General features: G+C 51.3%; 1 protein-coding gene across 1 annotated transcript in view; it reads left to right on the plus strand.

Moving 5' to 3' along the window:
* Positions 1–25,573, plus strand: part of MGMT (O-6-methylguanine-DNA methyltransferase) — a 224,784-nt gene extending 199,211 nt beyond the window's left edge. The window contains exons 4-5 of the mRNA XM_036265402.1: positions 19,799–19,938; positions 25,284–25,573. Of these exons, the coding sequence (XP_036121295.1) occupies positions 19,799–19,938; positions 25,284–25,454 (311 nt within the window). The 3' untranslated portion in view covers positions 25,455–25,573. The remainder of the gene's footprint in view (positions 1–19,798; positions 19,939–25,283) is intronic.
* The last annotated feature ends 1,275 nt before the right edge of the window (positions 25,574–26,848 follow it).

Below are 26,848 nucleotides of genomic sequence, written 5' to 3' on the forward strand. Positions count from 1 at the left end.
TAGAAAATTTGCATCCCTTTCTCTTTTTAGAATGAGCTATGTAAGAACCAACATAAATGGCATCTCCTCCCCCCTTTTTTCCCCGAGAATTGGGTCTTTGATGTTCAAGAGGAGCCGGTATTAAAGGCCGTCCCTAGCAGGCTGCAGCGACGGCACCTATTTATGGCAAATGTAAAACAGCACAAATCTCGCTGAATATGATGGCATCATTAGTTTGTGAATCGCATCCTTGAAAATAACTGCGGAGGAGCCAAATCAGTTTAAAAGAAGATAACAAAATGGTTTAAGCTACTTAGGTTGAATGCCAATTATATTTTAATATTCAGCTGAGCATATTTTACTAAGAAAAAAGGCCACGTTGACGCATGCATAACTCACTGGCGCGTCGGCCAGCTGTGCCGCTCTCCTCTCCGAATCACTTTGTGCATTTTAGTAGCATGGTAATTTAGTAGAGAACTACCTGAGTGATGGCATTTTCAATGAGCAGGTAATCTACAGAGAATTTTTATATGGTTATGAGTTCTGTGCTTCAGCCCAGCAACACAAAAATACATCAAGACCAATTACGGTATCAACTTTCAGTGTGGTACCCTCGCCACGCAAGTGCATGTATTTCTGCCCCAGGCATTTCAAATTGCATCTAATTTGAAATCTTTGGGGTTTTAATTAAATTTCAGAATATATGGAATTCTTCATTAGTACCTGCTCTGAATAGCAGATTATCCTTCTCTCGGTCTCTCGTTAAAGAAGTAGGCTGTGGTAAGGAGCATGTTCAGGACCTGATCATTTGTGGGGCCTGGGTATTGGAACAGAAATAGTGAAATGCAAAATAATATCAAAAAGATTATTAGTCCAGGGAGAGTCTCTTGATTTGTATTTTAATGGAATTTTACATTTCTCTTAATGATTTGCAAATTGTCCTCTGATTATAAGATGCATTAAGCTTTTCATTTTAATGGCAAAGACACAGCCATTAGCAGACATTTTTTTCTGTCTCCTTTTTAGAGTGCTTCCCTGCAGCAGATAAATATTGGAACCATTAACACCTTTTGATGTCCATCACAGCCCGCGTCTTCGACCCACACACAGTTCACAGTTCACGCCGGTCTCTTGGTGTTAGCACCTGGCTGGGGGCCCCTGACTCTCTTCCTCCCTGGCTGTGTTTTCTCTTCTAGAATACAGGATTCATTTTATATTTTATTTTTATTTTATTTTATTTTTTTTATCCTCACCCGAGGACATGTTTCCATTTTTTGTTCAGATAGAGTGGGAGGGAGAGAGAGGAACAGAGAAAGAGAGAAACATCGATGTGAAAGGACACATCGATGTGAAAGGACACATCGAGTGGCTGCCACCCGCACGACCGACCAGGGCCGGGGACAAACTGCAACCGAGGTACATGCCCTTAGCGGGAACCGAACCCGGGTCTCTCCAGACCGCAGCCCGACGCTCTAACCGCTGAGCCAAACCGGCCAGGGCTATTTTTATTTTATTTTTGATTGATTTTAGAGAGGAAGGAAAGGAGAAGGAAAGAGAGAGAAACATCGATCAGTTGCCTCCTGCACACACACCCCAGCAGGGAGATCAAACACGCAACCTGGGCACGTGCCCTGACCGGGAATTGAACTGGCAACCTTTCAGTGCACGGGACGACGCTCAACCAACTGAGCCACACCGGCCAGGGCCAGGATTGTTTTTTTCAATTTCATTAGGTGGTCTTGTTTATTTGTGTGAAAGCCAATGCATTTAAATGTTATTAATGGCCCCATTTGTGTTAACAAGAGCATCGGTGTGGAGGTTGTCGGTGCTCACAGCTCCTGCCTCACACTGGTCTGTGGCGGTGGAGGCGGGGACCCGGCAGTGTGCCTGCGGAGAATTCGGGAAAAGTCTCACCTGACGTGCTGGATGTTCTTGTGTTCCTTCATGCACGGTGACAAGGACATACAGAGCTCCCTGTGTCAAGCCTGCTGGCCAGGGCTGACCGTGGCTCCACACCAAGAGCAGGGGCGCTTGCCTTTGGTCTGACCTTGGTCTTCAGGCCAGGGCGTCTCGTCCCCGCGCACTGTGATCTGCGTGACCGGAGCCACCAGGTGCAGTCAGCTCCACCTGCTGTATGGGCTCACGGAGCTCTGGGCCCTGACCCGTGGTGTGGCGGGGTCTGACCAGCAGCCATGCTCTGGGCTGGCAGCTCGCTTGTCAGAGCCCTGGGCAGCACAGCAACCCTGTGCCAGTGTGTGGCTGGGAAACCGAGGCTGCCGCCCAGGTGAGCCCAGGGAGCCCACGCCCCATTGGCCCCGGGTTCAAGGGCAGATCTCCAAATCAGTGGACCTGAGTGACGTTTCTCGTTCCACGTTGCCCTGGGACCTTGCCCAGCAGGTGTCATCTCTGGAGATGTCCAGGGGTGGGTCCACATGCCACGCAGGTGTGCCATCACCACAGGGGACCCTGCTGGTTGTCAGGCTGTCAGGTGGCGTGGAGCCTGGGGAATGCCCTGGGAAAGGCTTTGTGCTGTGTGCCTGGACAGTGGGAAGCGTTCTCACCCTGTCTCAGTCAGCTCGGGCTGCCGCAGTGACAAGTAGCACAGCCGGCGGCTTCAGCAGCAGGGGTTTCCCTCTCCCTCTGGAGCATGGAGTGCGCTTCCTCTGCGCCCTCTCTGCTTGCGCTGAGGATGGACGCCCTCTTCACATGCCGGACTATCTGTGCACAGACTCCCCTGGGGTCTCTGTGTCCTCCTCTTACGAGGACACCAGTCAGATGGGACCAGGGCTCACCCGAACAGTCTCAACCTAATCACCTCTTTCCGGTTTCTATCAACTCTGAGGTGCTGGGGCATTAGGACTCAGCATTTGAATTTTGTGGAGACACACAGTTCAGCCCAGAACAGCCTTTCTAAGCCTCTGAGTCCCATCTGTGAAGTGGGGACAGGGGGTCAATATGTAAGTCAACCGGAGGGTAAACCGAGGCCACCAGAGACCCCGCCCCAGAAGCGTCTGCTGCATTCACGGAGGGAGCGTTTCCCCGAAATCCCTGCAATGGCCAGCAGCCGCGGCGCCTGGCTCTGCCCGTCTGTTCAGCTCAGTGACGACGCAGGCCATGATCTGAAGTGCTGTTCTTGGCACCCAGTGGACACACCAAGGACCTTCCCTCCGCAGGCCGGCCCGTGCAGTGTGGGACGCCCGGCTGCTGCAGACCACGGCTCTGCGGACAAAGCAGTCGGTTGGTCGTTTCTCTCTCAAACTAAGAACGGAGCCAAGGAGCGTTATAATTGGAAAAAAGATCTCTCTGCCTGTCATTTTTCTACCCACTTGCTGTGAAGTTCTGGGCCACGATATTGGCTGCAGTGACAGGACTTCTGGGACACAAAGGTCTCAGAGCAGGTCGCACAGAGCCACGGCAGAGGGAGAGTCACCGTGGAGCCGGGGGTGGGGGTCTCCTGCCTGACCCAGTTCTGCTGGAAAGCAGCCCCGCTCAGCCTTCTGGGCCCACAGGTGGCGCTCTTCCCGAATCTCCTCCGGCAACACCGGCTTTCTTCTCTCTTATCTGCACCTTCGTAGACATTTCTCGAACACCAGGAGGCATTCTTCAGTGTGCTGTGGACACAGCGTGGGCAAAACGAATTCTAGTGGTAGCCACCCAGGAGGGGATGCAGGAACAAGACGGGGACCTGCTATCTGAGCACCGGGCTGTGCGAGACGCGTCCAGGTGCCCTGACCACTGTTGGAGGTCTTGTGAAGCGGAGCCGTGGCCGTTTTGAGCACCGTGAACATACTTTGTCCTCTGTGTCCTGACCAATCCAGCGTGTGTCTTCAGGCCACTTCCTGAGCACGTTCCTTGTGCTACAGACTAGAAACCAACCCGAGGGGGTGGGATGACGGGCCCGCCAGGTCTCAACCGCTGGGTCTTGTGTTCCTTAGTAAATTCCCGGCATAACTGCTTTTTGTTATTTCTTCATTCTACCAGGAAGGGACAGAAAGGGCATCCTGTCTCTGAGGATTATTTTGAACGCCATTTCTTGGGTGAACGAGGCCCCCCGAAGGGAAGCACAGAACCATGGGCCGAGGTGCTGTGTGGAATCAGGAATCTAATGTGCCTCACTTGCTGCTGCATCTCTAGGGCCTCATGGTCCCGTGCACGAGCCACGGTTCCACCGACACTTCCCGAGTGAAGACACAAGCGCAGGTGGCCTCTGGACTTAATTCTCCGGCATCCCTCTCTGCCCATCCCCCCAGCAGCACTTCCAGGACAGGTGTTTCCATGGTTTTGCATGTCATTCGCCTGGCTGTCTCCCTGAGTCTCTGCCCCTCTCTACAGAAGCACCTGGAGGGTGTACTGAGCAGCTCACGCAGACTAACTCCTGGTGAAGACCTACTGGGCCTGCCATCAGGGCCCACTCTTGTCTCTGTGGACAGCAGCACAGGCATACTTGTTGCTAGAAATACTTTCTGGGCGCAGGGAGGAGCCAGTTCAGAAAGGTGGGATCTGGGAAAAGGACACCTGGCCTATGGAACTGCCACAGAACTGGATTAGACCTTCCAGGTCGACCTTTGGACACTGAAGATGAACAGTTCCCAGAGGAGTGAGCATCACTAGAAATGGGAAATGTGGAAATTATTTTTAAAAATTCTCAGTTTTCTTATTTTCTTTCAAACATGATTATTCACAATGAAATTAATCAAAATGAATTTTGGGGTTTATAATATGTAGAAGTAAAATCTATAAAAAGAGTACCACAAAAGGTAGGACTGGGAAATAGAAATGTCCTGCTGTTGGTTCTTACAGTATTGTGAGCAGGTGCAATATTTTTTGAGGACCAACTTTGATAAGTCAAAGATACATATTATAAATCCTAGGTTGCCACTAATAAGAAATAAAACCAAAATGTATAGTTTTTAGGCCAGTACCGAAGATAAAATAGAATAGTAATTTTAAAAAACATTCCAAAAGAAGGCAGGAAAGAGGGAAAGGGGAACAGAAAACAGGTGAGACAAATAGCATGTTGGTAGATTCAAACTCAGCCATACCGATAATTACATTAAGTGTAAATGGTCTTAAAATTCAAATAAAAAGGCATGGATTAACAGGCTGGATTAAAAAAGCCGTATCTCACTATATATTTTCTACAATACACAGATAAAAGAATAAAGACAGACTTCTGTGCAAAAAAGTAAGAAAAAAGGCACACATATCAGAAAGGAAAGTATACAACTGTCTTCATTTTTCAGATTACATAATTATTCTCATAGAATATCTTACAGAATTTTGAAAACTATTAAAATGAACCAGTAAATTGAACAAAGTTGAGGATATAATTTTAATATATAAAATTATTTTTTGTATAATTGAAATTAAATTTTAATTAAAGAACAATTACATTTACAAGTAGTGTCAAAAATATGAAGTATTTAGGATTAACTTTAGTAAGAGTTATGCAAGACCCCTCCAGTGAACAATATAGTACATGGATGAAATAAATTAAAGAGGACCTAAGTAATGCATATAGCTTGGTCATTGGAAAAGCCAAGGGTGCCAAGAGGTTTGTTCTCCATGAACTGTCTTCTCTATTCAGTTCACTCAGGCTTTTAAATTCCAAGCTGATTGTAAAGTTATATGGAAATGCAAAGGACCTAGAATACCTTGAAAAAGAATGATATTGTAGGACTTATATTACCTGGTTTCAAGACTTAAATCTTCTGCAATCAAGATACTATGTTATCAAAACATAGAGCAGCAGAGAAGAATTGAGATCTACACTTTAATAATCTTTTTATTTTTGAGAAAGACTCATAAGTAGATCCGTGAGGAAGGTAAAATTTTTTCAACAAACAGTGTGTGAACAACTGAATATTATCTATCAAAAAAACAAAAATGTATGTTGACCCCTAGCTCACATTGTACATAAAAATTAATTTGAGATCATGTGCCTAAATGAAACTCAAGCTTCTAGGAAAAAACATGGACAATATCTTCATAGTTTGGATAGACAAACATATACATATAGCACAAAGATAAAGCTATGAAAGAAAATATCAGTAAATTATACTTTATTAAAGTAAAAGACATTTTTAGAAAATAGGAAAGCCACAGAGTAAGAGGAAAAAATTTGAGATATATATATGATACCATATATCATATATATATATCAGACAAAGGACTTGTACATGAGATACATGAAGACTTATATGCCTATAGTAAAAAGACAACCCAATAAATAACTGGACGGAAGACTTAGCCCCGTCCCAAAGGAAGATGTACGAATTTGTCTATAAACACGTAAAAAGGTGCTCATCATGAAATTAAAACCACATTACTATTAGTGTCCAATAAATATTTACATCTAAATATAGCAAGATGTAGAAGACTTGTATGATGAAAGATATCAAAGAACTAAACAAATGGAGAGGTAGTCCATGTTCATGGATGGGAAGACTCAATATTATCTAGATGTCAGTTCTTCTTGACTTGATTTAAAGGTTCGACAGGACCCCAATCAAAATTCTAACAAGTAGGTTTGTAGATATCAACAAACTGATTCTGAAGTTTATCCAGAACTGCAAGAGACCCAGAATAGCCAACATGAGAACGAGATTGGAAGGCTGACATTACCTGAACTCAAGACTTACTCTAAAGCTGCAGTAATCAAGAAAACGTCATACTGGCAAAAGAACAGACAGATACTTCAATAGTGCAGACTAGTGCACCCAGAAATAGACTCACATAAATAGAGTCAACTGATCTTCAGCAAAGGAGAAAAGGTGATTCGATGGAGAAAGGACAGTCTTTTCAATAGATGGTGCTGGCATAATTGGACACCCCAGGCAAATAAGTGAATCTGGGCACAGACTTGACACCCTTCACAAAAAGTAATTTAAAAGGGCTCACATACTTAAATGTAAAACACAAACTATAAAACTCTTACAAGACAACATAGGAGAAAACCTAGATGACCTTGGGTACGGCAAAAGGGCATGATCCATGAAAGAATTGATAAGCTAGACTTCTTAAAATTAAAAACCTCAATGAAAGACAATGTCAAAAGAATGATAAGACACACCAGGCACAGACTGAGAGGAAGTATTGGCAAAAGACATTTGCTCAAGGACTATTGTCTAAGATATACAAGGAATCCTTAAAACTCAACCTTAATGCCCTGACCGGTTTGGCTCAGCGGTTGGAGCATTGGCCTGCAGACCAGAGAGTCCCGGGTTCGGTTCCCGCTAGGGGCATGTACCAAAAAAACTCAACCTTAAGAAAATGAACAGCCCAATTAAAAAATGAGCCCTGGCCGGTTTGGCTCAGCGGTTAGAGCGTCGGCCTGCAGTCTGGAGAGACCCGGGTTCGGTTCCCGCTAAGGGCATGTACCTCGGTTGCAGTTTGTCCCCGACCCTGGTTGGTCGTGCGGGTGGCAGCCACCTGATGTGTCCCTTCACATCGATGTTTCTCTCTCTCTCTCTCCTTCCTGCTCTATCTGAACAAAGAATGAAAAAGTGTCCTCGGGTGAGGATAAAAAAATAAAATAAAAAAAAAGATGAGCCAAAGACCTAAACAGAATGCTTACAAACGAAGATATTCAGGCTGGAGGACAGGCTGGCCACCCTGATCTCATGGTCGTGGTAAGAGAAAGGAAACCTCAGCGCCACTTTGACACGGTGCCGCGTTGGCACCTGTCACGGAGCCTGGTGGAGGGAGCTGCATCCCTGGTAACGTGCGCCTGACACTGCAGATTCTAAGTCAACATGCTCACCTTGTGTCTCTGCTGTCGGAACTGAAGTCTCCTCGCCTACCCCACCCCAAGGAGGAGAGTCAGAATGACGTTGCTGCTTGTCGGTGGGAACGTAGTGGTGGTTCAGAGGACCCTGGGCCTGGTGGGGATATGGGATGAAGTTCTTCCTGGGACTGGGTTTCGTCTGTGAAAGTCCACTTCCAGCTTCGAGGTCATTGGTGCTCATTTTGAGGACGTGGGGGAGGTGGCAAGTGGTCGGAGCTGCTGCTGGGGCTGCTGTGGTTGCCGGGCCATCCCACACCAGGCCCAGTCGATGCGGTCACGGGTGAAGTTGTGACTTCTGGTCCGTGCAGGGTTCCCTGCCAGACTCTGAAATAGCATGATGCTGTCCGGAAGAGACGCATGATGACCGGCACCCAAGGTGGCCCCCACGGTCCCTGCCTCTGGGGGTCACGCCGTTGCTCCTGCTGGATGAACTCGGGCTGGCCTGAGTGACCCCTGGGATACGGCAGAGCGACAGCAGAGCTTCCAAGTCCGGGTCATGAAGCGCACCGTCCCCCTTGGGCATGCCACCCCACGGGGAGACCCCCGCGGTCCCGCGAGGCCCGTGCCAGGAGGAACTGAAGCCGCCCTGCCTACAGCTGGCGCTGCACAGAAACGGGTCAGAAAAAGGCTGAAGAGGGACCTTATCGGATACTGACTTCCAGTGGGGGGGGCGCGCATCGCAGGAGGCCAGGGCAGCGGTGGCAAATGCTACTGCCCTGTGGCAAGGATGGAAGGGAACTGGGGGTGCGGACCCCAGCAGGTCACCTGGGGTGAGCTCAGGGTTCCTGTCTGTGCATGAGATTGCATTTTTGTTTTTTTTTGTTTTTGGGGTTTTTTTGCCCTAGGCTTCGGGCCAGCTGTGGAGAAAGACAGCCCAGTGATGTTAGCCCTGCGGTGACCTCTGCTCTCCCTCGGGGCCCTGAGCTCCATGACCGGCTGCGTGGCCTCTGCCACCTGAAGCCCCCATGCTCTTGGGTCGTCTGCCCCCCTCTCTCCTGGCAGCGCCCCTCTGTCCGGAGCCTCACTGCGCACCTGCAGGCCGCAGCCACGGCCCGTCGCCACGGCAGCCTCCCGGCACGGTCCTGCCATCACCGCCTGCACTTCCCTCCTGGTTCTGCCACGTTGACGTGTGCCCGCTTGGCACGCACACCCCTGCTGCACCCGTCGTGCCTGCCCAGGGCACCCTTGCGGGGCATATCGAATACTGACTGAATAAATGAGCGATAAACCAATTGAGTAATTGGTAGCTCTGAACACACCTACACTGTTGCTTGAGCCTGAATTGGGGGCCTCACTCGTGACTTCGGACACGTGCTGTTTCTCAGGTGACCTTGGAACTACCTACCCATCTGGCATCAAGGTGGCCCCGTTCCCGGCACCCTACCACGGTACAGGGGTCCTCAGCAGCCGCTGGGCAGGGTTGAGTGCTGGGAACAGGCACAGGCTCTGCCCATCTTCCCCAGTGGGCTGGTGACAGCCACACCCCTCGTGACACTGGTGGGACCAGCCTTCAGCTAAGGAGCGAAGTAGAGCTCCCTGACCCTCGGGGTTCTTCCCCTGAGCCGTCACCAGCCAGAGCCCCCCCCCCCCCGTTTGTTCCTAGGTTCTATGCACTGCATTCTGGCCTCCAGCCCCCATTTTCCAGAGCGGCCCAGGGACAGTTGGAAGGTGGAGGGTCTGTGGACAGTGGGGGTCACCCTGCTTTGTTCTCTCACCTGCCCAGCTCACACAGAGCACCTCCAAAGTCACCCGCTTGTAACGGGGTGTGGACCGGCTTCCGCTTGCAAGCCCAGTGCCAGTGTGGAAAGCTAAGGAACCGGAGGCGCGTTGTGTGGCGGGCTCGCCCCAGCAGCCCTGCCTGCGCCTCAGCCCCTCGCTGCGAGGAGGGGAAGGGACCTGACCCACCCGGCTGGGGGTGCCGGGCCCGGCCACCATTTCCCTTCCTGCTCAGGGCTGGTCCTGGTGGTGCCCTGGCCGGGCACTCCGCCCTCCTGTCCCCCCGCCGGGGGCGCACGTGGTGCCTGTCCCGCGGGGACCCCTCCACCTACACCTGCACAGCCTCGTCCTCATTTGAATAGGTGAGAAGCCCGAGTCAGCCGCACAGTGGGAGCTGGATTCCATCACTCAAAATCCAGTCACAACTCCTTTTGAATTCTTCAGCTGCCTTGCGGCAAAGGCTCAGTGTTGATACTGAGATTAATCCCCAAAGAGCCCCTCATTTCTCTGCAGAGAAATTAAAGCTCACCAGGTTTCCTGCTGCCTGTCCCTCTGACAGTTCTGTCAGGAACGGTATGCCTGCGCCCGTAATCCCGGCCCGCGGTAACGAATAATTCATTAAGAAATTAAGGGCTTAGCTCCTTTCTGTTAGGTTGCTCTTCAAAAGTTAGCTAAAATTATTTAACAGACCTCAGGGCTCTCTCAGACAAGCCCCAGAAGCCACCTGGGTGGAGATGGTTCAGCCCCCTGCCCCCCCAGATTTGTCAGTGTTCCCAGAAGTTAAGTCAGACGAGGCGAACGCAGGCTCCCACGTGCGGGCCCAGGACCACGGCTGCCCAGGTTTCGGCAGAAGCTTATTTTTAGACTCACAGGAGCTGCGAGAAATGTCTGCCAATGAAGCTGGCAGGAGCTCCCCTTCTCTCGGGCGCCTGTGAGGGTTGGCAGCAGGCTTCTGGAAGTTTCCGACAGAATGCATGGGAGTTCCTGCCCGGGGTTGGGAGAGGGACGGTGCCTGCACCCAGGGTCTGCTGGCACAGCGGCACACGTCTGATGCCCGCTGGTGCACGTAGTGTGGACTGGCTCGGAAATCTCTGCTGTTATGACCGAAGCCACCAAGGGACGGCGGATTCGATGGCACCTTCCTGTGGCTGACTCTGGGCGGGAGGAGGGGACATTGTCTGTGTACCTTGATGACACTGTGTCGTTTTAAACCCGATCTTCCTGTTTCTGGATCACGAGGTTGCGCCGCGGCGGCACCGTGGCTCGCGCGTCAGCGCGGGGTTGCTCGGGAGTCACAGCATCCTGGCCGAGGGCTGGGAGTGTCTGCGAGGAGAGGGAGCCAGCGGGATCCCCAAAGCAGGGCCTGAGACGAAGTCCGCAGGGTGGGGATGGCCAAGGGCCCTGGAACTGGGACCCCGCACTCGACTTTGAGTCCCTTCCCTGTCAGTCACCCCGCGTGCAGTGTGACACCCACGCCCCCTCCGCACCTGGGTGCGTTGTCACTCGCGCTCTCATTGTTCGGAAACCATTAACACCTGTTCAGAAGTCAGTTCTTCAGCTTTGAGCTGAATGACAATTATTTGAGTGGTAACGGCGTTAACGTATAATTATTCACATTCATACCAGGACACTCACAGTTTAATCATTTCTCTGTAGGCTTCCTTAAGTTCGAGCTTAAAGTCTGAGGCATAATTCTTTTGTTAAATAAGTTTCGGGCACTCTAATTATGGGGAAGGTGGGTGCAAGGCCCCGGGTGTGGCTGGCAGAAGGGGGTACCGAGCCCCATCGGAGAGACTCACCGGGTGAGGGTGTCAGCTCCTGCAGGTGGGGAGGCAGAGGTTCATTTCCCGGGGCTGATGGTCCGGTCCACCCGCGAGCTGAGTCTCCGAGATGAGCCCCGAGACTGCCTGGCGGGCCCAGACCGGGCGGAGGCCCTGGGAGCCTTCCTGAGCTCAGCACGCGGCCGGGCCTGCCTTGCACATCCTCTGGCCCCTCTGTCCTCCCCAGGCTTACTGACGACCCCAAGGGGCTTTGGATTCTGAGGGCTGAATCTACCTGCATGTGTCGTGTCGGAAGTTAAACTTGAGGATTTTTTAAGTGTCTTTATTTTGAAGTAACATTCTACTGTAAAAAGTTATATCAAAATAACTTTTTCAAGACCAAATATACGTCAGAACAGTGTGACATTATTTTACAGTTTTGCCAGCCTCGTGGATGCCTGTGCTTGAATCTGCGTGGCCCTTGTGGGTGAGGTGCTTTCATAGGTCAGCTCGTGTACCCCATTCGACCAGGAGGAAACAGGCAAGTGTCCGGGAAGCAGCCCGGCTGTGACGGTCTGGACCGCGTGCGGAGGGAGGATGTCGCAGAGGGGGTCCCGCCGGAGGCCTGGCCCCCCCGAGGGAGTGCGCCCTTCCACAGTCACGCCACTGAGCCTCAAGGTCTCGCCTGCAAAGGGGGCAAAGCCCAAGTCATGGGGTGCCTGAGGCTTGTGGGAGGCAGCCCACTGCCCGGTGTCGCATAGATGTAAGCACTTGTCATGACCATCACTGATTCTTAAGCAAATGGCCCCAAATTTCCAAATGATTCTTCTTCAAAATAGTGCCTGTGTCTTGTGTCCCCAGCATCGCTCAGACACTTGGGGGACTCCTCTGTGGGAGTCCCACCCGTGGGTCACGCACACGCGACGGGGCAGGTGTTGACGGCTCACTGAGCGCCGTCAACTGGGGTAGGTGCCTGGGAACTTGCATTGCCGGCGAGTTTTCTTAGCCAGGAATGGACCTGGCTTTTGGAAAACAATCCAGAATGCGGCCTGCCCAGCACTGGTCACTGGGTCTGCGGAGATCGTTTTTGACCTAGATGAGCTGAGACCATAGCATAACTGCCCATCTTTACTAGAAGGATTGCCAGTTGGCCCAGGGGACAGGACTCAAAGAAGCCCTCTCCCCAGCAGGCTCTCCGCCCTGTCCTCGGGTCTGGAAGCAGGAAGTGTCCAAAGAACCAGGGCGCTAAGGAGCCCGGCTCGATGCCCGGCAGGCGGGGCTCCAGCAGCTCAGCCTGGTGCCCCTTGACAGACCAGAGCCATCAGTCACCCGACTGCAGACCTGGCCCGTGAGCCGTGAGCACACTGAGGGGCCTTTGTGAGTGTAAATGAGCCCCTGAAGAAGACCCCCCAGAACTCCACTCCCTCCTAGAGGTCAGCTTCTGCCATTCAGACTGCCTGCCTGGTGCTCACTCGCCAATGTTCCATCGAATGGATGTTTCTCAGTTTGTTCATTGATCTATTGAAGGACATCTTGGCTGCTCCCAGGTTTGGCAGTGGGTGAATAAAACCACTGCAAACATTTCACAGCAGGTTTTGCTGTGGACATGCGCCTTCAGATCAGCTGAGTGAATTCTTGGGCGTGCAATTGCTAGTGCATAGGACAAGCCTCTGGTCAGCTGTGGAAGAACCTGCCAAACTCTTCCAACGTAGCTGCACCATTTGCATTTCATCAGCAGTGAAGGAGTGTTCCCGGGGTCCCTCGTCCTCACCAACAGTTGGTGCGGTCTGTCAGGTTGGTGTCTAGTAGCTGTGTAACCGGACCTCATTGTTTTAATTTGTAATTCCCTAATGACAAGTGATGTTAAACATCTTTTCATATGCCTATCTGTCATCTGTATCTCTTCTGTGGTGAGCTGTTCATTCAGATCATCCACCTATTTAATAATTGGGTTGTTTGTTATTGTTGCATTTTAAGTGTTCTTTGTATATTTTGGATACAAGTCCTGTATCAGATATGTGTTTTACAAATATTTTCCTTCAGTCTGTGGCTTTTCTTCCCGGTGTCTTAACAGCATCTTTACTAGAGCAGAAATTTTTAATTGTGATAAAAGCCAACTTACCCATTTTTTTCTTTCAGGGATCATGCTCTATCTGAAACTTCCCTAAACCTAAGGTCACCAAGATTTTTCTCCAATGTTCTCTTTGAGAATTTTTATAGCTTTGCCTTTTAGGTTTAGATCTCTGATCCATTTCGAGTTAGTTTTTGTACAAGGTGCATGGTCTGCGTCTAGATGATGATGATGATTATTTTGCATGTGGCTGCCTGTTTGCTCCAGCACCATTTGTTAGGAAAAAAACATCCTTTTCCCATTAAATTGCCTTCGCTCCTATATATGTGTGGGTCTGTTTCCATTCCGTTCCATTGAGCTCAGTATCTGTTCTCTTTCCAGTACACACGGTCTTGATTACTGTAGCTTCATAGAGGTTTGTTTTTCAAACATTGGAGAGCCTTGCATTCCTGGGACAAAGTCCACTTAATTTTGGTGTCTTGTTCTTTTTATATGTAGTTGGATTTGATTTGCCAATGCTTTGTTTGCATCTATGCTCCTGGGAGGTATTAATCTGTGCTTTCCTGGTTTCTGTCTTTTTCTGGTTTTGATATTGGAGTAATTATAGCTTCATAAAATGTCTCGGGAAGTGTACCCTCTTCTGCTTTCAGGAAAAGATGGTGCAAAATTGATATATTTCTTCTTTAAGTGTTTGACAAAATTTACTGGTGAATTTATCTGACCCTAGTGATTTCAGATTTTAAACTATGAATTTAAGTCCTTTGGTAGTTATAGAACTATTGAACTATTCCAGTTATCTGTTTCATGTTGGATGAGTTCGGGTAGTTTGTAGATTTAGATAAATTGGTCTATTTCATTTATGTTGTTAAATAGTATGTGTAGTTATTTGTAGGAATTCTTTATTATCCATTTAATGTCTGTGAGGTCAGTAGTGACAAGCCCTCTTTCATTCCTGATGTTGATGATTTGTTTTTGTTTTATCAGTCTTGCTGGGGATTTATCAATTTTATTGATCTTTTCAAAGAACCCAGTTTTGGTTTCTCGTATTTTACTCTTATTGTTTTTCTGGTTTCGATATCATTGATTTCTGCTATCACCTTTATTTACTTCCTTCTTCTTGATTTGGTTTTATTTTGCTCTTTTTTTTTTTCTGGTTTCTTAAGTTGGAAGCTCAAATGATTCATTTGAGACCCTTCTTCTTTTCTCAAATATGCATTTAATACTATAAATTTTTCTCTGATACTGCTCTAGTTGTGTCTCATAAATTGTGAGATGCTGTATTCTCAGTTTCATTCAGCTCAATGTAGATTTTTATTTCCCTTAAGACTTTCTCTATGACCCATGGATTATTTAGAAGTGGCTTATTTACTGTCCAAATGTTTAGAGATTTTCTGTTATCTTTTTTATTAATACCTAGCCTGATTTCATTTATCATCAGAGAATATAACTTGTGTGATTTCAGTTATTTTAAATTTGTTAGTCTGTTTTATGACCCAGAATATGGTATGCCTTGGTCGTGTGCATTTGGAAAGCGTATATATCCAGCTGCTACTGGGTAAAGTGTTCTAAAAATGTCAGAACCAGGTGGTTGATGATGTTTTTCATTTCTACATCCTTGATTTTCTGTCCACTGTGTCTATCAATTACTGAGAAAACAGTGTTGAAGTCCCCATGTGTAATCGTTGATTTGTCTAATCCTCCTTTCCATTTTTGTCCATTTTTGCTTTATGTATTTGAAATTCTGTTGTTAGGTACGTAGAAATTTCCAGCTGGGATGATATCTTTGTGGGCTCTTCCCTTCATCACTATGTAATATTCCTTCACCCTGGGAATTTTCTTTGCTCTTAACTCTACTTGGTCTGATATTAACCTTTTTTAGATTATTGTTTGCATGGTGTATTTTTATCCATTCTTTTACTTTTAACCCACCTATATCTATTACTTGAGGTGAAGTATTTTTAGACAGCACATACTTGGGTTATTTTTTTTTAATTCATTCCATCTTTTCATTGGCATAATTAGACCATTTACATTTAAAGTAATTAGTAATATGATTGCACTTAGATATAAGCATAATAACATTTATTTCATTTTGTTATTTATCTTATTACGTTTTATTGTATTTCATTTGTTTTCTGTCTTTTCCCTGTTTTCCATTTCTTCTCCCTTCCTTTGGGCTGTTTTAACACTTTTTTAGTATTTTAGTTTAGTTTACCTATTAGTTTGTAACTAGAGTTATCTCTCTTTGTGGTTTTTCCACTGGTGGCTCTAGGGCAGCGGTTCTCAACCTGTGGGGCGCCACCCCTTTGGAGGTCAACTGACCCTTTCACGGTGAACGCTTACAGTGTAATTGGAATCCATATTTTACCACCTTAAAGTAGAATGTAGAAACCTTTCCACCATACAGATCCTTTAACCCCTCCTTGGTGTTATAGTGACATATGTTTCACGGATGCACACCCTGAAAATCTGCTCTGATGATGTCATGATTTTGCTTTCCGTCATCACACGTATTTCGAAGAACGGAGCAGACACCGGTCGTTGGCTCTGCCTCCGCCTCCTGGTGCGAGCTCCCTCCAGCACCCCTCCCCCCATGTCAGCGATGCCCCGCGCTCAGGTCTGCTGGAGAGGCGTCACCTTTGTTCTTATCTGAACGTGTCATTGTTGTCACTTCGTTCTTGAAGGATTTTTTTCCACTGGACACACAATTCTGAGTTTCTAGGATTTTCTTTCACTACTTTGAGCGTGTTCTTTCATTGCCTCCTGGCCACGGTGGCTTCTGACGAGACTTCTCTAGTCCTTCAAACTCTGTCCCCCACGAACAGTGCAGCTTTTTCTCCGGTTGTTTGAGGGTTTTTTCTCTGCAGCTTGATCATGATGTATCCAGGAGTGGATTTCTTCGGGTGTGTCCTGTTTGCAGTTTGCTCGGCTGAAATCTATAGGTCTGTATCTTTGGCCAACATGGGGACTTTTTATGCTATTTTTTTTTCCTGCACCACACTGTTTTCCTCTTCTTCTGGAACTTGAATCGTTTCGATGTTACGCCTCTTGGCTCCGTCCCCCGTGTCCTCAAGGTTCTTTTGGAGTGTGTGTTTGTTTTGAACGTTTTCCTCTGTGTTTTCCAGATTGGAGAATTATACTGACTTCTCTTCCGTTTCACTGGCCCTCTCCTCTGGCATCTCCGCTCTGTTGCTAAGCCCGGGCGGTGCAGGTTTTCAGTATTAAAATGTCCCTTTGATTCTTCTTCATAACTTACATTTCTCTGAAATGCTGTCTTGTCCTCTGTTCCAAGGGCATCTTCCCTTTTCGTCGCATTTTTACCCCAGATCAGATGAGGTATATCACACCATCGTGCTGCACACTTGAAATGTCTTACCATCTTTTTGGTCAATTATGCCCCAAAGAGCTGGGGGAAAACGTCGTCCGGTGATTCCGACTTCTGTGCCGTCTCCACCTCGCCATTTGCTGGTTCACTTTTCCCAGATGAGGGGAGGTTTCCTGTCCGCCGGGGCCCCTGCCGCTGGTATTGGTGTCTGCATCGGCCTCACTGTCCTCCCACACGTGACATGAAAAGAGCTCACACCAAGGGTGGTGCACATGACACAGGACAGGAGCTCTCCATGGTGTCAGCACCTCCTGGCTGATGATGTGCAACCCAGGCAGAGAATTTAGGAAACCATGTCTGCAGGGTTAGGTGGTCCCTGTAGGTGTGTTTAAATAGGCACCCAGAAAACTAAAATGAAAATGGCCATGTCCTCAGGTAAGGGTGCTCTGGGAAGCAGGTTGGCCTCCAGCGGGGCCTGCCTTGACCCCCCGCACAGACAGGAAGCCAGGCCCCAGAACAGGCCGGAGAAAGGAGGAGGAGGGAGAGGAACTTCCAGAACTTGGCTGCCAGTGGCCGTTCCGCACCACCCCGGGTTCACAGCCTGCTCTCTGGGGGGATGGAGGAGGACCATAATGGGAGAGAAAAGAATAATATTTTAACAGTGCCCCTTGGGCCACTCGAAATGATGGCCCAGCTACTGAGGATTTATGTGGTCACCTCAACCTCAAGAAAATATCTCTGTTCATTTTTATGAGCAGGTTTCACTCCATTATGGAAAGATATTTAACAACCCAAGGTGCTGGCCCCTCCTCAAAGACGGGTTCAGATTCCGCGTCCGGCTTTGCCGAGGTTGGGGTTAACGGTGCCGACTGAGAGCGGCTTAAACTAATTAATGCACTTGCTCCTTCCCAGGTGAAATTGAGTTTCAAGATACATGTATAAAATGATGTGCTTGATTGCTAAATATTGCCTTCTTTTGGCTTTTTTCCCCTAATATATTGCCTGGTATGTCCAGGGTGAGAAATGGTCTCCCATGAAAAATGGACAATAGAGCGGAAAATGTTGGATAAACTCTGTGCGCAGATGTGGCTGTATAATTGTTTTATGATACGATACTTTTGCACTCGGATAGAAGGTGTTCTGTAATGTGGCGGTGATTCGTCAGGGCTGACGCTCCGAGGCCGAGGCGCCTGGCTCCCAGACTCTCTGTGCTGCAGTGGGCTTTTTTTTTAATCCCCGCCTGAAGAGGATATGTTTAGAGAGAGGAAGGGGCGGGGGGGAGAGAGAGAGAGAAACATCGACATGAGAGAAACATTAATCGGTTGCCTTCTGTGCACGCCCTGACCAGGGATCGAACCTGCAACCTTGGTATGTGCCCTAGCCCAGGATCGAGCCCACCACCTTTTAGTGTACCGGACGATGCTCCAGCCCAGTGAGCCGCCCGGCCAGGGCTTGCTGCGTGGACTTGGTACACACACCTTCCTGGTCTTCCGGCTGGTTCAGAAGGTCCTGGGCTGCCCTGGAAAACCAAGGAGCATCCTCTCCCGAGTCCTGACAGAAGCCAGCCACCCGCTTGGGGCTCTCGGGCGGGCAAGGCTCCGGCCGCTGCCCCCGAAACCGCTTTTTCCTCAAGTCATCATCACCGGCTGCGTCCTTTTCTCTTTTCTTCCATTTTTTTCAAGTGAGGCGTAACAACAGCAGCAACAATAATAATGATTAACAGTTTGGTTTCAAACCCTTTGGAAGAAATCACAGTAAACAGAGTCTGTTTGCCTAAGGAAACCCTCCCAGCAATGAGCCCTCAACACAACTGCTTGTGCTAATGAACCCCAAGCTGTTAATGTGGTTTCTTCAGTTAAATTGATTCATGAATTTTGAAGAGAACATTATCTAATGAATTTTCTTTGAATAGAAAGCAATTAAAAGGACAAATCAGTCTGATTAACCCCAAAGTCACCCTCCTGCCACAAACGGTGTACAGTTTGAAATTATATCATAAAAACTGGAGCACATTCGCTAGCTTTTGCCCTCACCCAATCCATGTAAATTAATGAACAACAAAGTTAATTTCTTTGATGACCCTTTTCTCGTATCACCTGGATTATGCTGATGTTTAATTTGCTTAATGTTATAATAAAGACTAAACAGATTTTTTTCCCCTGGTGAAGTGATTATCATTCCCTTCGGTTAAGAAGTGAGTTTTATTATTTAACACACATGTAAGGGTGTGTTTCCTTTAAGAACCAAATTGCACTTTGCCAGCTTGGCACAGAGTGTAATTAGTGCCATTCCGGGCACAATCCGGGCACCGCTCCTGCCTGCGGAATCCTCCCCTTTGCCGGTGCCGTCGGGACCTCCTGCCACCGAGGGGCTGGACGGCCCACCCTGGGGACGCAGCCCTGTGTCCAGGGCTCCAGAGCCAGACCTCCCCTTCGGAAAGACAATAGGCAGCATTCAGACGGCCTCCTTCCCAGCCCTGGCTTCTCTCCCACACGCCACACCCGAACACGGCTCTGACACCGGGTCAGAGGGAGAGGGCGTTGTGTTCACCTGTTCATCCAGCAGCACACGGAGAGCGGATGCAGTGCACACGGGAAGGAAGTTGTTATAGCTCGCAGCCCTGCTCACTACAGATGCCTGCAGCCAAGGTCACTGCCGGCCCCGGGGCGCCGTGCCTCGGCATTCTGAGTCTGCTCACTGCTGAATGGACAGCTAGCCTGACATCCCAGCCCGGCCCGTGGCTGCTTTCTCTTTCTGCGTCTCAGCGGAAGTTGGAAGTGAACCAGCAGTACAAAGGATTTGGAAGTCGGCGGGCAGGCAGGGCCTTCTCTGCTTATGAACTGGACCGTGTGCTGATTTATACCTGCCGTGACCCGGGAGAGCGTCAGGCAGGAACAGGGACGATGGAAGAAGCTGCAGATCTGTGATGTGTGGTCAGGGATCCCTGGAAGGAGCCAGCCTGCTGTGCCCTGCCTCCCGCGCCTCCCTCCTGCCAGGTACCAGGTGCCAGGTGACAGGAGCGTGCGTGGAGGCCGTGTTTTAATTGAGTGTAACACCTCTGTTTGTGGCGATGCGTTTCTGTCTCGGGACTGGCAGCTGTTTATATCAGAGCTGTTGGAGCCAATTGTCCAAATAACATCATTCTGCGTTCTTCCTTCTAGACTCATTCACCGGACAGGTGCTATGGAAGCTGCTGAAGGAGGTGAAATTCGGAGAAGTGGTTTCTTACCAGCAGTTAGCAGCCCTGGTAGGCAGCCCCAAAGCTGCGCGGGCCGTGGGCGGAGCAATGAGAAACAACCCTGTAAGTCCGGGTCAGCACGGGGATGGGTTGGTGGGTGGGCCTGGGCACCGAGCGGGGGCCGTGTCATTTGATGTGAGCCTGTTTCCCAGGCAGCCTGTGCTGCGGGGGTGTGGGAAGGAAGTGTTTGTGATGGGGACCTCGGAAGAGGCATGGGCAATGCCTGTGGGTTGGGCTCCCACCCCTGTTTTTGGGGAAGTGGTAACGAATCTTTCACCCCCACCCTTGAAAGTCCCCCCCCCCCCAGTGTGTTAGATCCACAGGAGCACGCAGAGGGATGAAGCCCGGAGAGGTGGTGAGCAGACATTCATTCATTCATTCAGCAGCTGGGTCCCTAGGTGCCCCCTGGAAGCCAGACACCCTCCTAGGTTCCGGGTTACAGCAGGAAACAAAGCAGGGTGAAAGGCCCCCTCCTGGAGCTCATGTTCTAGAATGGTTCATGTGCTGGGTCCGTCTCCCCGGGGCCACCTTCTGTTAGGAGGTCCAGCCCTCCTGGGCCTGATCGTTAGGAACGGCTAAGCTCTGACACACGACCTGGGAAAGTCACCGGTTTCGGGTGTCTGCTGGGGGTGTGGCTGTCCCCAAGCTCCTTCATGTCCTGTCTCTCCTGTGTGTCCGAAGTCGGGTTTTGCTGGGAGCAAAGCTCACAGACCACAGGAAGGTGTCTTCTCCAGAGGATGGGGCTTGCGGCGTGGGATGGCTGCGCCTGTTGTCCCCAGAAGTATGAGTTAGGGGAGAGGGTGTGCTGTGGGCCTGTATGTGGGGAGGATGGGCTCCCCGTCTGCAGAGCAGCTCAGCCGCGTGAGGCCCCGAATGTGCCCATCCTCATTCGCCTCTCCAGCGCCCAGTGCAGACACCCTGTCGCATCGGTAGGCTTCTCCCGGAGGCCACAGGGAAGTCTCTAATATGACAGAAGAATATGATCTGATCAGGACGAGCAAATAGCATCGTTGAATCATGGGATGGGAAATGACTAAATCAGACCCACTTTATAAAAAATTGTGTGGCTTTGCTGTATATTTTCAAAACTATTTTCATCCCTGCTCACAGGGGACAGGCGGGCATTTGTGCACCACACTCGGCTGCACCTGCCACTCGGCTCGTGGCCGCCCCAGGGCAGAGCCCGGCCTCTCTGGGAGACGGCAATTACGTAGCCTTGTGCACAGAACGGCATTGTTGTTCTCAGAGGCAGCTCCTGTAAGTCTGCCGTGGATTGCAGTGTCTCAGTGTAGGTCTAATCTGCAAAAGGACCTGGCCGGGAGAGCATCGTGGGACACGGACGACGCCTCGCACCCTCTGTCTCTCGAGTCCCGGGTTCTCGGCGACGAGGGCTGGTGGGCCCAGTTGGCAGTGCACCCGCTGTGTTCCGTTGCTCTTGCCGGCCTGTCCTTGGCATGCATCTCGCCGTGCAGAGGCTGCGTTTTCTCGGAGCACTTGGCGTGATTTCCAAATGAAGTTTGTCAATGTGGTTTGTTATATTTGCCAGTAAAGTTTAAATGTATTTTCCCTTTGGAGGGTCCCTGTCTTCTCCCGGGTTATGACTCAGTTCGACGTTGCTGCAGATAAAAAGGCCACCTGGACGCTGTGGTATCAGGGCTGTGGTATCGGCTCCACTGCGCACCTGGGGCGCGGGGCGCTGCCGGGTTTCTGCGCTCGTTCCCTGCGTCACTGTGGACGTCGTGCTCATAGGTGTTCTCCCTTCGTCCAGATCTCCATCCCTGCTCCAGGCCGGGCTTCCGCTGCCCTTGCTCCGTGGGTGGACTTGCTCACTCCCATCCCCCACCCTGGCATCCGGTTTGACGCCCAGGTGTGCACATGTGCACGGCGGCGACACCGGCCGCTCCCCAGGGGTGTGCGGTGCCCACACCTTGGCGTAGAAACAAGCTCTCTAGCCGACGGATACAAAAGAGGAGCCCTCGCCTGCCCCGGCGCCGGGGGTCCCTCGCTCCTGCGGTGGGGTCGCCCCGGCAGTTCCACAGTGGTGCTCCTGGCCATACTCGGAACATTTATTGTGCAGCCAGCACCACGCTCGTCTCCTGCCATTAATCTCTATGACTGTCTCTCTGCACGTGTGGCCTCAGTCACTGAAATTTATAAAGAGGATCCACAGGGCTTAAAACGTGAACATCCACGAAGTCCTCCTATTGACCTGCCCGTCGCGGGCCAACTGAGCCCCGTGGTGGTGACTACGGACCTGGCAGGACCTCTGCGGGTGCCCCCTCCTCCCAGCCTCCCGAAGGCAGCCAGGTGGCTCTGAGCCTTCGTGGCCTTTCCACGGCCTCGTCCTGCCACTGAGCACGTAACTCAGGCAGGGACCCTCACCTGACAAAGAGGTTGCCAAGGTGCCGGCAGCTGCAGGAGCTGAGAGGTGCAGGCGTCTCAGGTGTTCTGCAGGAACCGTGTGGCTGACGCCACTGCGGTGTGGCCGGTGTGCGACAGTCCCCACAGGGTTTCTGTAAAGTAATGAAAACCTCCCGAGAACAGGCTTGGGGATCCAAGAGGTGACTCAGACCCAAGGGAGAAAGGGGCGCTGGTCCTCGGCAGGACCATGAGGCTGGCAGCGGGCTCGGCCACTCCCACCCGAGTGCAGGGAGGAGACCTGCTCCGGACACATCTCTGTTCAGGCTGAAGAGAGCAGGTGTGCATTTGGGGGGCGGGGGGGGTGTGTAAATGGGCTTGGAATGTTGGAAAATATGGGGTGCATGATGCACCCCTCAGGCGGTTTGCAGCGTGGGCGGACACATTCGGCATCACGTCCTTTCCCTTGACAGGGGAAGGCATGGCTTTTGCCGGGTGGGAGTTTGGACCCATCCTAGACCCTTGATTTTCCCAAAATTTTCCTTGAGGGACTCGTTAGCCCAGGGAAGACGACGTGGCAACCTTCCAGAAGGCTCTCCTCCCAACCCACCGTGGAGGCCGGTCCGTTTTCTGGTAGATCGGACTGAAGGCACCTCCCACCCTCCCGCACAAAACTCCTCCTGCTCATCCTCAGACAGAATTTGCTTAATGCACTTCAAAGGCAATCAATACGGCGCACACAGTTTCCCGCCTTCTCCTAAACAAAGCGCATTCTGGAGGAGTTAGTTTATTCACAGATCGCCACGAGCATTAATGACCCCGAGCCGTGTTCTGCCAGTCACCCAGATGGCTGTTGATAAAGATTTAGCATCATGTTCTGAGTGTCAGGGCTGTCAGTGGGCTGAACCATTTGACCAGAAGAAAAAAACGCACAGGGAGCTATTGATTACAGCTTCTCCGTGTCACTTGTTCACCAGGATTTAGGTATTGATGAGGCCGCGAGTGAAAACAAGCTTCTTCCCCTGTGGGCCGCTACCCACACGAACAAAGGCGAAGTTGGAGAAAATATGCAGCCGGTACCAGAATCAGAGGGATTCCCTATCGATCGAAAGGCCCCTTCGTGTTGTTTTTGTTGGAGACAAATCTATGGGTTTCGAAGTTTTATAGCGTTTGAGAAAGGGTCCGTGTAAGTGATGGATTCGCGTATTGGATGAATTAGATTTCACAGCGTGAAGGTTCCAGGGCAGCTGGGATATTATGAGCTGCTTGGTTATTGATAAAAATTACATTTTATGCAGCACAGTCACTGAAGGAGAAGGGATGGAGGGTCCGGCTCCTTTGAAATGTCCTTAGGGCCCCAATAAATTTTAGCAGGTTTCATTATTTTAATAGCGTGAAACCTGCCACCAAAATTAACAGGAACAGAAGCAGCGCTCCCCATTCTAGTGGTGAGACAGCGCGTGTGGGTCAGTCACCTGTTTCCCATCACCCGCGCGACGCACCGCGTCACAGCTCAGCTGTAATTAGTGGACATTCCCGTCCAGCCGTCCCGCTACCTGCGTGACACCCGGAGCGCCGTTCACAGTTGGCAGCTCGTCGGGAGGGAGGGGTCGCGTGTGCAACCTGTCAGGCAGCAGACGTGGAGCCACGGCCTACCTGTCTGCAAAGCCGAGTGGAATGCAGTGCCTGCCCCTCCACCGGTCAGACACTCGGCTTGTACATGATCTAATCGTGTTATTAATGTGACCGTGGTATCTGATAAAACAAAATCCTCGATTGAGTAAGTGTTCCATCCTTAAAGTTCTGTTTCCCTCCAGGAAGGTGGGAAGGCTCCATTTGCAGGATGAACAGCGGTGCTGCTGCCCTGTTCAACTGCACTCAGCGGGAACTCGCTGGCCGACACGCACGTGTTACCATGGCAACCCAAACTTCTGGTGGGAGGCAGGACTGGTGTTCTGTGCCCGGAATGGCCAGTGCCCAGGCCCTGCCTCAGCCATCCCCTAGGGCTGTTCCGAGAGGGGTGAGGGGTGTGTCTGGGTGGGAATCCTTTGCCCCCAAGTAGCCGTGTGACCTGAGGGTGACAGGGCCTGGCCCGGGTTTGTTGGAGGACATGCTGTCCCAATGTGCCCCTGCGGGCACAGAGCACACTCTCCCCAATGGCCTCATTGAGCACTGCATCCAAGATGGGGACCTGGGCCCATGCCACCTCCCCCGGGGCAGAGGCAGCTCGGTGCCAGCAGAGCAGGCCTCCAGGCAGTGGGTCTGCGGCAAGCTGAGATGGACGAGTGCCCAGAGGGCGACATCTGGGCTCTGTTCTCAGTAAAGGGCTTCCAGTGATGGCAGGGGCAGGAATGGCCACCCGGGGAGCAGAGGACACCCAGATACTGTGAGAGGAGACCCAGGCACGTGTGCTCACCGCTTCCTGCACCCTCAGCTGCTCCGGGTCGCCCACTTTGAAGGTGGACATGGAGGTCGGGGTGCAGACTCCTCACCTTCAGGGCCTGGCAGGACCTGCTGTGTCTCCAGATTGAGGTACACGGAGCAGGCAGGCGGGACACGTGAGTGCCCAGAGGAGGGCGTGGGTGGGCGCAGAGAAGGGCCTTAGTGCCAGGAGAAGGGCGTGGGAAAAGGCCGGTGGGACAGGCCAGGCGGGACGGGCCAGGGCTCTGCACCGCCCAGGGGTGGGCTCCGCTGTCACTTTCCAGAAAGGTTTTCCAGCTCGACATGCCGCCCCATACCTTGGAATGTCATTTTAAATTTTGTTAATGCCCTTTATAAACATCTTTCAAGTGAGTTTGTTTCTCCTCCCACATCTCGATGCGTAAGGATTGGCCGGAGGCTGTCCCTCAGGGACTGTGTCCTTCTCTGCCCCACCCCCCAGGCCCCGAGGGACCCCAGAGACCTGGGGGCGTGGTGCTGAGACAGAGACTGAGCATGGATGAGCCCCAGCATGGCAGGCCCTGGATCAGGGTGCTCAGGGGCCTAGCTCTTGAGCCCCAAAGACGTCACCGGCCAGGAGCCAGACTGACGGCAGCCTCCCTGTCTTCCAGATCCCCATCCTCATCCCGTGCCACCGAGTGGTCCGCAGCAGCGGAGCCGTGGGCAGCTACTCCGGAGGACTGGGCGTGAAGGAGTGGCTTCTGGACCATGAAGGCAGCCTGGAGGGGACACCAGCCCGTGCAGGGGGCTCCCGTCCAGCCAGAACCGGCACGGGGCCCTGAGGGGCAGCAGCAGCTCCGAACCTGCCGGCCGGCACTAGGAGTAGATGTGTGACCCGCCAGTGTGGCGGCAGGCCAGGGGTCTGTGTGGGGCACCACCACAATAAAGCAGCTGCCGTGTCTGGGGATGTGTCTGTCCTCCTTTGTCGTCTTCTGTTTTACTGCAGCGTGAGTGCAGGAGGCCAGCCGTCCTGTGTGTGGCTCGTCCCCTTCTCTCACGATGCCGCACCAGTTCCAGGGTCTAGTAAGACAGGGATGGGGGGACTGGGAGCAGGAGGGCCACCACACTGGAAGGGAAGCGTTGGTGTCCACAGGGAACGGCTGGCTGCTGCCCAGGGCCACGGCCCACGCAGCCTGCTCCAGGCTGCAGCCATGGTCACCACCCCCCCGAGAGGCTGACCACCCGACTGGCCCCACTGTCCCTCCCTGCTGTGCAAGCGCCCGTGAAGGAGGGATGGCCACGGAAATGGTGCCCGTGGAGGTTTCTAGCTTGTCTGCCCAACTGCTGGGAAGGCCCGGCTCGTGCGTCCACCCTTGGTCCGCATCCATCGGACAGAAAGGAACCAGCTGTTAGAATGATTTGGAAGCATCAGCTGCTCTGTGGTCGTGGGTGTGACTGAAGGGCACCCAACAGATGGAGTTTCAAGGCACCCCCACCCCACCCCCACTCCTGGCCTTAGCACCTGACAGCACCCCAAGGTCGAGCCTAGAAGTCAGAGGTCACACCGATGGCGGGTCAGCTCCTGGGGCTGGGTCATTAGGGAGCGTCTCCAACATCTGCACACCACAGCCTGATCCTTTATTATCATGTTGTCATCTTGGCTTATAATTTAACTGTGTCTGAAAAGCAGGGAAACTTGTAGCTATGCGTGCAGATAAATAAAATAGCGCATGTGATATACGGGGAAGTAAACTACACCCAGCTGTGCAATAGAAAGCTGTATTTTTGTCGAGGGTTCCTGTGACGGTATAAACCACAGCTGAGGGGCTCAAGTGGTTTCTCTCTGTCACCAGAAACCTAGATGAAAGTACAGCTTTATAACGCATACGGTCGGAGTGTTTCATGTTTCGCATCACCTTGCCCACACAAGAACAGGTAAACCAACTTCGGGCTCTGCTCGCCAGTTTACCGTTTGTCACGTCCTTTTCCTCCATCGGCCGGATGAATTCGGGGCTTTTCCCCTCAACAAGGAAGGGACGTGTTCATCAGCCCGTACACACCCTTCCGATTCCAGCCCCTCGCGGGACGTAGTTAGGAAGCAAGCGAAGTCGTTTTCCCACCACGGGCTCCGTAGACGCCTGACTCGGGCCAGCCCCTGAGCCCCTCCCCCGCCCCTCGGGCACTGCGCTCCTTCCGCGTGTCACGCGCTTTGAAAACCGGAGGCGTGCGCTGGCTC

The sequence above is a fragment of the Molossus molossus genome, unplaced genomic scaffold, assembly GCF_014108415.1.
Source record: "Molossus molossus isolate mMolMol1 unplaced genomic scaffold, mMolMol1.p scaffold_m16_p_17, whole genome shotgun sequence".
Classification (NCBI taxonomy): Eukaryota; Metazoa; Chordata; class Mammalia; order Chiroptera; family Molossidae; genus Molossus; species Molossus molossus.